Consider the following 13186-nt stretch of genomic DNA (forward strand, 5'->3'; position numbering starts at 1 on the left):
GACAGAAGAGCTACACTTCAGAAACCTGAAGTTGTCTAATCAAGTCATCTGAGGAGAAATCCAAGAATCACCATTCCATGTTTGTTGGAATTGATAGAAAAATTTGGAAAATTCTCAGGATAAATTGGAGTAAATCTGAAATTCTTCCACTTAATGTACATTGTACAATGAGTTTGTTTAATACATTCTCATTTGTATGGAAGGAAGATGGACTAAAATATTTAGGTATTTGGATTTAAAAACACACTAGAAGATACGGTGAAAGAAAATGAAAAATTTATATTAAAAAAGGTAACAGAAATGTGTTTGCATTTATCTTGGTGGGGGAGAGTTCAAACTGTTAAAATGATGATATTACCTGTGGTTTGTTATCCAATGGGAATGATACCAGTTTTTTTTCAGGGGTCTTTTTATATAAAAATTGAATTCTATTCTTACAAAATTTGTTTGGCTAGGTAAAACTCCTAGAATCGCTCTAGTATCTTTACAAAAACCAATTAAGGAGGGCGGGATAAATTTTCCAAACTTTTATAGGTACCATCAAGCCTATATTTTACGCCAAGGTATGTATTGGGTCCTCCCTCAGCTCATTGATTTGACACAGATTGGTTATATTTAGAATGGTGACTCATGTTTCCTTTACATCTTTGTCATGTCCTTAGTATCAAGATGCCTAGACTATATAAAGATAATAGAATTTTATTGGATACATGGAAAACCTTATGATTTGTCAGCAATCTAACAAATATTCCTATTAGTAAATCAACAAATCAAACCATATGGCTAAACCCCAAGATTCAAATTGGCGGATTTAAGATCATCTGGAAGCATTGGATGATTGCAGGAATAAGGACTTTAAATGATGATATTTTAAATGGTAAACTGCTTGATTTTTCACAGTTGCAGCATAAATATGGTCTTAATAAATCACAAAGTTTTAGGTGGCTGCAAATGAAGCAGGCCATTCAGGTAGGGTTCCCTGAATGGAAAAATCTGAATACACAATATAGTCTGGAATTTCTATGCTTTCAGGCGGACTTTCTGGGACACCAGGCCGCACAGTGGTATAAAATTATAAGTGAATCTGTTAAAAAGAAACCCAAAAATGGTCTTAGAGATATTTGGAGCATTGAGATTAAGCATCAAATTTCAGCATCTCAATGGCCACAAATTTGATCTTGGAGGATGAGATGTACAGTGTCTGCATCTATGAGACAAACTTGTTTTTTTCTTCTGCATAGAGCGTTTTGGACCCCAGTTAGAATGCAAAAATTAAATAGTTCAAAGTCTAATAGATGCTGGCACTGTAATCTTGAAGTAGGGACTTTAGATCATCTTTTGTTTTATTGTCCCTTTATCTTAGCCTTTTGGAATTCAATATGGAATCAAATAAATTGTTTATTGGAAAAGCATGTGGCATTATCTTAAGATACAGTACTATTTGATATGTCAATGAGGAAAAAGAGCCAAATATCATCAAATAACAATAAACTTTTATTGATAATGACAGGAGTCGCCATTCAGCATATCACAAGTAATTAAAAACTGCAGTAGACTCAATTATAATTTCTGGTAGAACTCATTATGTCACATATATAAAATGGAAAGAACAATAGCTATACAACAAGGGAACTATAATAATTTTAATAAAATTTGGGAGTCATTAACTTCTTATTGTAATGAGTAAATACCATTTTCAATTGAAATATACACCGTCTAATGTTAGGAAGGGGGGGCTTTATATTTTATTATTCATATTGGGAAAATAAGAGAGGGTATGATGGGAGTGGAGGGTGGTAATTTTATGTATTATAAGATAAAATTGAAAGATTGTCAAGTGATGTGTTTAACTTTATTGTTTTAATGTTTGTACACTTGATGTAAGATTGAAAATGAATAAAGAATTTACAAAAAAGTCATCTGAGGAGAGAACAATTTTAAAGTGGGAGGGGGGGTTAAAAAAAAAAGATGTCCATTGTCCTATAAATTAAACTGATTGGTCTCTTGGATTCTTTGCACATGTAATAATACGTATCTTATTGAATACATCATTTTCTAGAAATTCTGTCTTGCAGTTTTGAAAAAAGAATTCATGCTTATTTGTAGGCAGAATTATAATTATTTACTAAATGTTACAGATATCAAAGACACCCAAAGAAATCTACCATTTCATGTGTGGCACATTTTTTAGTGTTCAACAAAAACACTTGTCCAAGGAAAAAAGTATTTGGGATATAACAAGAGAATCATTGGAATATCTAATGGAAAAAGGACTAATAAGTGGACAACTGAGTATTGAAAAAGAGCAGGAATATCAAGAAACTCTGCAGGTTTCCAAGTTAGGTCAAGCTACATTTAAAGGTAACTCTACCATCCCCGATGCTAAAGATTTTTTAAAGGGGAATGAATTTATTTCACTTTGTAGTTCATAGATTTACTATAAGTCATTTTGTGTTACATATTGATTTCCAGTCATATGTAATATCACTAATATTTTCATTTTCTAGGCATATCAAGAGGATTTTAAGCTATTTGAGGAGATAGCAAATGGAATCAGGGAGAACCAAACTGTCTTCCACATATCCAAAACATACATAATAGTAGATTTAAGACCGAGAAAATAAGAGCAAAATAAGAGAGCAGTTATAAGAAAGAGAATAAAAAGTTTTGGAAAGTAAAGTGCAGAAATGCTAGAAATCTAGATAATAAAATCCCAGACTAAGTAGAGGCTAGCATGAATATTGTCATAGAAACAGAATATAATCAGTTTCCTGGCAGTCTGTTCAGAAACATAAAATCAGAGAAAATTAAGGCATATAAATACCATGCCTTTGTAATAAATTGTTTAGAGCAGTGGTTCTCAACTCAGATATCAGGACATAGCCAGTCAAGTTTTTAGAATACCAACAATGATTATTCATGAGATAGATTTATGTACAATGGAGGTAGTACATATAAATGTATCTCATGAATATTCAATGTGGATATCCTGAAAATCTGACTAGCTTGATATTTCCGAGGACCGAATTGAGAACACTTGGTCTATAGTAGACTACTATAATTTTTTGCTATTCAGTCTTCCCTTTTGTCAAATCAACCATCTACAACTTATACAAAATAGGGCAATTCATCTAATTTATAATGCAAAGAAATTTGATCATATTATTCCTCCATTGTTTACATTTTTAAGTTGTCTTAGGTTTAAGATCTTGATTCTGAAACACTGAGCTTTTTCCATTCTGGTCTCATTCCATATTGCCATTAAGTAATGGGAGTTGCTAATATCTTTTCTAGTAGATAGGTGTGTCATTCTAGACAAGCTGGTAATTTCCCCATAGCTGCAAGCCTTGCAGTAAGAATCCACTCCAGACTTTTCTGTATCCCTCCTACTTTACAGAGGGCCCTGGTGCCACCCACAGTTAGTTCCCAAGCAGGCAAGTACCCTTCCGAAAACCTAGGTGAAGTAGAGGTATGGAGAAAGTTCCGCAACCAACAAGTTTTTCCTGCTCTAAATAAAACAAACAGGAACCATTAAAATCAAATGGAAACAAAACCTTCCAACAGAAGCATTAAAGGAGCTCAATTAATAACCCAAATTATGCCAGTAATAGACTACTCTTCATGGCCCTAAGGGCTAATTGGCATCCAAGTTCCAGGCATGGAGAAGAACATTCTGAGTGAGACAGGAAGCAGGTGCAGGAAATAAATGACAGGGCGCAGATCAAGAATGATACATCTTTTTACTAGAAAAGATATTAACAAGGTAAGAACCTAGGGCTAGATTCTCAAAACTTTGCGGCAAAAACTGATGGGCTGCTGTCGCAGCTATTATTGTAACAATTTCAAAAAGACGAGTCATTCTCCAAAAGATGCGCATACAAATGAGGTCGGTGGAGAGTAGCGAAGGTTCGCTAAATTTGCATGTGCCCATCGCTGGTGATACTGATCGGCAAATGCAAACACAAAAAAACCTCCGAAATTGAAGATTGGCAGGAGGGATGCCTGTTCCCTCCCACCGCCGAAGTCGAGCAACCCTCCCCTCCCCCCCCCCCCCCGCAGCGAGAGAGATGCATACTCCCACCGCCAAAGTCAAGCAACTCCCCTCCCCCTGCAGTGGGATAGATGCCCACTCCCTCCCACTACCAAGCAATAGCTACCCTGACATCCCCTTGGCAGCAGGAGAGATGCCCACTGTTTCCCGCCACCAAATAACGCCCTTGTAAGCAAGTGTGATGATTGAAAACGGTGCTGGTCTTGTCTCTGAATAAGAAATAGCACAGAGAGCTATGGTGTAACCATTTTCTGAGCACTTTATACCACATATGTGAAAGAGGTTGGTGAGGACACTACAGCATATGTTTTACTAAATAATTTAGAAGAAATTTTGTCCTGCCAGTAAAAACCCAACTCCCAGGACTCACAAATGTATGGATATGTAAGTTCAATAGTCCAAATGAAAGTTCAATAATCCACAGAATATTAACCAAAATTATGTACAGTGGAACCTTGGTTATGAGCATAATTCGTTCTAGAAGCATGCTCGTAAACCAAATTACTTGTATATCAAAGCGAGTTTCCCCATAGAAAGTAAGGGAAACTCGCTTGATTGGTTTCACCTCCTCCCCCCCTCCCGGTGGCCACCGGCGCTGCTCCACCCCACCACATCCCCAAAAGACCCCCCCTCCATCTCCGAGGCCACTGGTGTGCTTCCACAACCCCCCCATGAACCGGCATGCCCCCCCCCCCCCCGCTCGCAAATGCCACCCCTCCTGCAAACCGTCATTGCCCCCCCTCATGAACACCCGCCCAAACTAAAGCCTTGCCCCCATCTGGCACGCAGCACCAACCCACAGGAGGTGCCAGTGCCTGAAGATCGTGCTGCTTGCCGGACTTGGCCTTGACAATCTGCACATGCTCAAGTCCTTCTGGCTCCCACCTCTCTCTGAGATTCTCGGAGAGAACGAGAGCCAGAAGGCCTTGAGCATGCACAGATGCTCAAGGCCCAGTCCGGCAAGCAGCACGATCTTCGGGCACTGGCACCTCCTGTGGGTTGGTGCTGCGTGCCGATGCCAGATAGGGGTAAGGCTTCAGTTTGGGCAGGCGTTCGCGAAGGGGGTATTGCCGGTTAGCAGGGGGGCAGCGTTCGTGGGCGGGGGGAATTGCAAATTGAGTCAACGCTCGGTTTGCAAGTCCCAATTTGTGAAAATGTTTTGCTCATCTTGCAAAACACTCGCAAACTGCGTTACTCGCAAACCGAGGTTTGACTGTACTTATCTTCACACAGGGGACTCATCATACTGTTTCAGGAGTGCAAAAACTGACAATCTAAGAGAATCTCTTTATTTCATTGTAATTAGCTGCAACATTCTCTTTTACCTCCAGATACTGATCCTACTAGTTATCTTATACCATACCTTGTTTTATCCCAGCACAAGCAGGCAGCATATTCTCTACATGTGGATGACATCACTGACAGAGCCCCCTAGCGGATGTTTTCACAAGCAGACTTGCTTGAAGACCTTCAAGCTTGCGATTGGCCCGCGCATGCGTGCATGCCTCTCCCGCCCGGTCTAGGGCATGCGTCTCCTCAGCGTGTCCTCAGTTCTCTGTTTTCCGCAGAGCCAGAAGCACTGCTCCCTTACTTTGCGTGATATCGTTGTCCCTCTTGCACCGCAGCTTGTTTGGTTTGTTTCTTTTGAGTCGCTGTGCTCGTGTCTGTGTTTTTCTTTCTTTTGTTTGTTTTTCAGTTTGTATCTTTTTGACCAGGTTCCCGGTCTTACTCTGGCTGCCTGGCATCGTGGGGCCGTGGCCATCTTTTTTTTTTATGTCCCAGCCTCGTTCCGGGTTTAAAAACTGTACTAAGTGCAACCGGGTTATCTCCATCACCGACCCTCATCATTGGTGTGTCGAGTGCCTAGGTGCAGAATCGTGCCCCTTTTGTGCGACTTTGCAACCGCGGGCTCTTCGGGAAAGGTGGCCAAGATTATCCAACTCTTTGGCCCCATAGATTCTGTGGGACAGGCCTCGAGCTCGGCCTCGGCGCCCTAGTTGGGCGCTTCGGCCTCGAAGTCCTCGGCCTCAAAGTCCCCATCGGCCTTGAAGGCTCCAACCTCGGCCCCTTCTGTTACTCTGGCCTCGGGTAAGTCACCTCTTTGCTCCTCAGGTGTGCCGACAAAGAAGCCTACCTCCGAGTCTCATGTCAGTGCCGCCTCGTCAGCATCTCCGAGACATCACTCCTTGCGTAGGGAATACTCTTCCTCTAGGTCGCCCCCGAAGGAGCGCACTGCTGTACCTGAGACCCAACCACCTTTGGTCTCGATGCCAATGTTCGAGGACATGTTTAAGGCTATTCTTACCACGCAACTTTCCTCGGTGGTGAGCCAACTGGTCCCGACTTCGACGCCTCTGACCTCGGTCTTGACCCAGTCTTGGTCTGACCAGCCTGAGCGTCCCCTCATTTCTAGAGGCCCTACCCGCAAGACTCTCCGGGTTCCCTCGAGTGATTCTTCATCCCCCGAGTTCCCTGTAACTTTTCGGGGATCTAAACCAGGGGGCCGTTTTTCCCCGCTACTATGTTGAAGTTTTCCCCTCCTAAAAAGTCCCGGTCTTCTCCGCCCCTTCGGGGCAGGTCTCTGACCGCAAAACCTTCTAGACACACGCTTGTCCTCAAGTTGGACTCTGGGTTGTGTTCCCCATCAAGGCAGCTACCAGCCTCTAAGGGGTCTTCTTCGAAACCGATGGAGGAATTTTCCTTTACCCAGTCTTCCCCGAGGCGTCACCAGCTAATTCTTCAGAACCCGGGGTCTTCCCCGGCCCACCTTGCATGGGGTCGTTCCTTGACGCCCCCCAGACACTTTAGTAGAGCCTCCGAGGCCCCGGCTTACTATTCGAGGGAAATTTCTCCCTCTTTCTCAGCTGCCCCCAGATCTCATTCGGGGTCTCCTCAGGAGGATGAGTCTTCTTCTCGAAACAACTCCTTTACTTGTTTCATCTCTGATATGGGTAGGGCCTTGAAACTGGACATCCAGTCTGAGTCCCGTTATACCCAGGAATATCTGGAGGAGATTGGTGTTGATCATCCACCCCGCAAGGCGTTGCGCTTGCCATTGCACTAGGTTCTCCGGCAAGCCTTTCTCCAGAACCTAGAGACCCCCTATACGGTTACGGCCATTTCTTCCAAGTTGGAGTCCCGTTACCAGACGATTCCGGTTAAAGGGTTTGAAAGTTCTCAGCTTTCTTATTAGTCCTTGGTGGTTGAGTCTTCCTTGAAGAAGTCCAAGCCCTTTAAGGTTTACACTGCTGTCCCTCCAGGCCGAGAGGGCCGTACGATAGTCAAGTTTGGTCGCCATCTTTACCAAAACTCAATGATGGCGAATCGTGTCCTCAACTATAACTTTATCTTCACATCCTACCTCCGGTTCTGTGTGGACGCCCTCTGCTCTTTCCGGGAGGACGTACCAGATTCTCAGCGTCGGGAGTTTCGTCTCCTCGAGGAGACCCTCTTCCAACTCCGCCTCTATATGTTCCAGGCGGCCTACAATGCCTTCGAGTTGTCCTCGAGGGTCACAGCCTTTGCGGTCGCCATGCGTCTCCTCGCTTGGCTCCGCCTTGCGGATATGGATCTGAATCTACAGGATCATCTTGCCAATCTCGCATTTGTAGGTCTTGAGCTCTTCGATGATTCTATCAAAGCAGCCACCAAGCACCTATCGGACCACGAACGGTCCTTTGCCTCTCTAGTGAAACTTAAACCGAAGGCCCCCCAGCTCGGCAACACAAAATTCCTCTCCGGAGGTATCCGCAGAAATCTACTCCTGCGTTCTTTCGGCCCCCCCTCGAAGCGACCTCAACAACAGCAGCAACGTCAATCTAAGGCTCCGGCAAAGACTGGGCCGTTTTTTTGACAATTCTGGTCCGAACCTTCGGGCTCCATTCCTCCTGGAGCCTTCCGCCCTTCCCATCGGGGGTCGTCTCTACCATTTCTTTGCCCAGTGGGAAAGTCTTACCACCCGATAGTTGGGTGCTTTCTATCATCCGGGAAGGGTACTCCCTTCACTTCAGTCATGTACCCCTGGAACTATCTCCAAGAGAGTTTCCTTCTGCTCGGTCTCAGCTGCCTCTCCTTTTGTAGGAAGCTCAGGCCCTTCTTCGTCTTCGGGCGGTCGAGGAGGTTCCCCCGGACCAGTGGAACACCGGATTTTATTCCCGGTACTTTCTGGTACCCAAGAAGACGGGGGATCTGCGTCCAATCCTGGACCTCCATGCTCTGAACAAGTTTCTGGTCATGGAACGGTTCCGAATGCTCACTCTTCCTACTTTGTACCACCCCTTGGACGAGGGGGACTGGCTATGCTCTCTGGACCTCAAGGAGGCGTATACGCACATTCCGATACACCCGGCCTCTCGTCGGTATCTAAGATTCCGGGTGGGGGATCTCCATCTCCAGTATCGTGTTCTTCCCTTCGGCCTGGCGGCCTCTCTGAGGGTCTTTACGAAATGTCTAGTTGTGGTAGCTGCGGCCCTGCGTCTCCGCGGCCTACAAGTGTTTCCCTACCTCGATGACTGGTTGATCAAAGCGTCCTCTTGCCACGAAGTTCTGCAAGCGACGAATCAAACCATCTCACTCCTTCAGAGCCTCGGTTTTGAAGTGAACTTCCCCAAGTCTCAGCTCTGTCCGTCCCAGTCTCTGGAATTTATCGGAGCGGTCCTGGACACGGCTCGTCTCTGCTCCTTTCTGCCTCGGCCTCGACGGGAGGCCCTTGTCCGATTATGCCGGAAGGTGACCCATCTGTCCTCGGCCCCAGCTCGGCTCATGATGATCCTCCTCGGTCACATGGCCTCCACAGTTCACGTGACTCCTTTTGCCAGACTTCACCTCCGTATTCCTCAATGGACTCGTTGCATCCCAATGGAACCAGGATCGGGACCCTGTCTCTCGACTCATTGTCGTGACTTCTTTGTTGAGGCTGTCTCTCCATTGGTGGATGCTCTCTTCCAATCTTTCCAGAGGTGTTCTGTTTCATGCTCTTCCTCCGCAAAAGGTCCACACAACGGACTCGTCGGCCTACGCTTGGGGCGTTCATCTGGATGGTCTTTGCACTCAGGGTCTTTGGTCCAGTGCCGACCGCCTTTGTCACATCAATCTGCTGGAGCTTCAAGCGATCTTCCTCGCCCTAAAAGCCTTTTGTCACGTGCTTCGCGACCGAGTGGTGCTGGTCTGTACGGACAACCAGGTCACCATGTAATATATCATCAAACAGGGGGCTATGGGGTCCCGATCACTGTGCCAGGAGGCAATGCGGCTCTGGGATTGGGCCATCCACCCAACATATTCCTTCAAGCGGTCTACATTCAGGGCCAGCACAATTGTCTGGCGGACAAGTTGAGTCGTCTTCTGCAGCCTCACGAATGGTCCATCCATTCCTTGACTCTGCATCAAGTATTTGCTCGCTGGGGGACTCCGGATGTCGACCTGTTCGCTTCCCCCCACAATCACAAGTTGCCCCACTTCTGCTCCAAGGTTTACACCATGCTCAGATTCGAAGCTGATGCTTTTCTGCTGGATTGGACGAACCTGTTTCTGTATGCGTTCCCTCCATTCCCTCTGATTCTGAAGACTCTCGTCAGGCTCAAGTTTACAAGTGCCACCATGATTCTGATAGCTCCTCGGTGGCCCCGACAACCGTGGTTCTCCCTCCTGTTGCAATTGAGTTCCAGAGAGCCTCTTCTTCTGCCTGTTTTTCCTTCTCTGCTTACGCAGAGTCGGGGTTATCTTCTTCATCCCAACCTGCAGTCTCTGCACTTAACGGCTTGGTTCCTCTCGGCTTGATGCCCTCGTTCCAGTTCTTCCAGCTTGTGCTGGATGTCCTGGAAGCTTCTCGGAAGGAGTCCACTCGCCAGTGTTACCATCAGAAGTGGACCCGCTTTTCTTCCTGGTGTGCTACTCGACAGCAGGAGCCGCTGTCTGCCTCCTTATCTGCTGTCCTGGACTATCTGTTACACTTATCTGGCACTGGACTCAAGACCTCATTGGTTCGAGTCCACCTTAGTACCATTGTTGCTTTTCATCAGCCGATTGACGGGAAGCCTGCCTCTGTTCATCCTGTGGTCTCCCGCTTCATGAAGGGCCTTTTCCACGTTCATCCACCCCTTAAACCTCCCCTTGTGGTTTGGGATCTTAACGTGGTCCTTGCTCATTTGATGAAACCCCCGTTTGAGCCGCTAGCGTGGGCTCACTTGAAGTATCTTACTTGGAAGGTTGTGTTTCTTATTGCTCTCACTTCTGCCCGTCGGGTCAGTGAGCTTCAAGCCTTGGTAGCGGACCCTCCTTTCACTGTCTTCCACCATGATAAGGTGGTTCTCCGTACCCATCCTAAGTTCTTGCCTAAGATTGTTTCTGAGTGTCACATCAACCAATCCATTGTTCTTCCTGTGTTTTTTCCGAAGCCCCATTCTCACCCTGGAGAAGTGACTCTGCATTCTCTTGATTGTAAGAGTGCGCTGGCCTTCTGCTTGAAGCGCACCGCTCCGCATCGTTCTGCTCTCCAGTTGTTTCTCGCTTTCAACCCTAATCGTTTGGGTCGCTCTGTTTCTAAGTGGACCATTTCTAACTGGTTGGCCACTTGTATTTCCTTTTGTTATGCTCAGGCTGGTCTCTCCCTGCCGGGTCAAGTCACAGGCCACAAGGTCAGAGCGATGGCAGCGTCAGTTGCTTTCCTCCGCTCAACTCCACTTGAGGAAATCTGTAAGGCTGCCACTTGGTCCTCGGTTGATACATTTACCTCGCACTACTGTCTGGATACTTTCTCCATGTGTGATGGCCATTTTGGCCAGTCCGTTTTGCAAAATCTGTTCTCCTAAATTGCCAACTCTCCCTCTATCCCATTCTGGTTAGCTTGGAGGTCTCCCACATGTAGAGAATATGCTGCCTGCTTGTCCTGAGATAAAGCACAGTTATCCAGGGACAGCAGGCAGATATTCTCGCAACCCACCCACCTCCCCGTGGTTGGCTTCTTTGCTAGCTATCTGAACCGAGGAGACGCATGCCCTAGACCAGGTGGGAGGGGCACACGTGCATGCGCGGGCCAATCGCAAGCTTGAAGGTCTTCAAGCAAGTCTGCTTGCGAAAACGTCCGCTAGGGGGTTCCGTCTTTGACATCATCCACATGTAGAGAATATCTGCCTGATGTTACTGGATAACACCTGTTACGGTAAGTAACTGTGCTCTCTGGTTTCTTGTTGACGGTTAATGCCAGTTACTACTTATATGCCTAATTAGATTAGCTAAATGGATCTATGCTATAATGTAAATATTTTAGATAGATGCAGGTAGTATAAAATAAGTTGAGAATATCTCTGTACCCCAGCAGTGAATCAAAATGTCCACTAGTATGAAAAGGGCTGACATGCAGCTTTTCAAATCACTTCATTGTGATGTATTTTTAAGTTGTTGTTCATTTGAGTATTATTATGAGTATTCTCAGTGCAAATATTGTAATTGAATACAGATAGTGAAAGTTTATACCAAAATGCTTAATTTTAGGATCCATAGATTTGGCTTATTCTGACATTCTGTACAGAGATTTGAAGAAAGGATTAGAAGGATTGGTTCTTGATAATTTCCTGCATCTAATCTATCTGGTGACACCATATGACATGGTTTCTCACTGTAATCCAGACTGGATGATCTACCTCCGACAGGTAGGATCTTCTATTTATTTCTGTTCTACAACAAAAATCTCTTCTGCATGATCTCCTGAATTAAACAACAAATTGACATGAAACTAATATAAAATTTGTAAGCTTGGTTAAAATGAGGATTATATTAGTAGTAACACAACATATGGGAAATGGATGACTGTGTGGGGGAGAGAGAAGAGGAAAGATGAGTAGAACTATGAAGCTGAGTCTGAGTGGGAGTTTAAGCTTCCTCATCAGGATTATGGGAGACTTGCTAGGTCTGTGATTCACACATGCTGCCCTTCTGTCGCTGGCCCAACGTCTTCTCTCTATATACTGCAGCCTGCCCTTAGAGAATAACATAGTGACAAAATTCATCACCGTTCCATCCCCACGAATAACCGTGGGAAACAATACCATGTCATTCTTTAGTGTCTATCTGAACCTAAACCAGCATTCTTCAATGCAAGGCTTGAGGGTCAATGGCTGTTCCCATTCATACTCTGATTCTTCCCTCACTCCTTAAAGAATGACATGGAGATGGATTCCCGCAAGGACAGGAAGGGTGATGAATTTTGTCACCATGTCATTCTCTATCTGCCCTCTTTGACATAAATTCCTGTTCTCACTAGGTTGGGCTGCAGTAGAGAGAAGACGTTGGTTTGGCGGTAGAAAGGTAGCATGTGTGAATCACTGCCACCACTCAACAACTTTTGAAAACATTAAAGGTAGACTTGGGGGGGGGATATGAGGAAGGAAGAGGGGAGGGAATGAAAGGAGAGATGCCGGGGAAGGAATGCTGCGGAGATAACAAGCAGGTAGGCTGGTCGGCAGCAAGATGCTGCTCCCAGTAAAGTGCCACCTGAGGCCTCCACCTCAGTTGACCTCATTATAGAGCTACCCCTGTGAAGAAGTGTTGGCTCACAGGACTCATGGTTGCCACACAAAACAGCTGTGTTTAATTCCTATTTCAGGCTTTCTGCTTACTAAATTGCCAAGGTTGGCAATGTATGGAGACTGCATTCACGTTTGCTATTACTTGATGTTGTATGTGTATTGGAATCTGGAAGGAACCATGATCAATGACCCTGGCCAAAAACTATCACTACAATAGCTTGGTTAGGTTAAAGTGAGAGAATATAAAAATAAATAGGGAAGAAAAACACCAGCTTGTTGTGAATGAAGTTGATCTGTTGGAGTTCCATTCTTATTGAGCTAGATGAAGCTTAAAGGAACGTCAAGACTCTCCTGGTTTAAAAAATAGAATTTCAAATAAGGAGCCATTGCATTGTGAGATGGGAATTAATAAATAGCAGATGAGCATCAAATGTTTGGATAACTTGCCTATTCACATCAAGGTTGATATTAAAAAGGTTTATCTGGTTAACCATTGGAGTTACCCATATAAACCCTGAGAACTTAAATCTATTTCTTCCCTGGTTAAAGTTTAATTTTATCTGGGTATCTTTAAATGGGGCATTCTTTAGCTAGCCAACATGAATTGTTT

General features: G+C 45.1%; 1 protein-coding gene across 3 annotated transcripts in view; it reads left to right on the plus strand.

The window, feature by feature from the left end:
- The window catches only part of HELQ (helicase, POLQ like), a 202255-nt gene that overhangs the window by 139323 nt on the left and 49746 nt on the right, over nucleotides 1-13186 (plus strand). For all 3 annotated transcript variants that reach the window (XM_033963804.1, XM_033963812.1, XM_033963820.1), the window contains 2 exons: nucleotides 2139-2361; nucleotides 11543-11700. In XM_033963804.1, the coding sequence (XP_033819695.1) occupies nucleotides 2139-2361; nucleotides 11543-11700 (381 nt within the window). The remainder of the gene's footprint in view (nucleotides 1-2138; nucleotides 2362-11542; nucleotides 11701-13186) is intronic.

This window comes from Geotrypetes seraphini, chromosome 1, assembly GCF_902459505.1.
Source record: "Geotrypetes seraphini chromosome 1, aGeoSer1.1, whole genome shotgun sequence".
In the NCBI taxonomy this organism is placed as follows: Eukaryota; Metazoa; Chordata; class Amphibia; order Gymnophiona; family Dermophiidae; genus Geotrypetes; species Geotrypetes seraphini.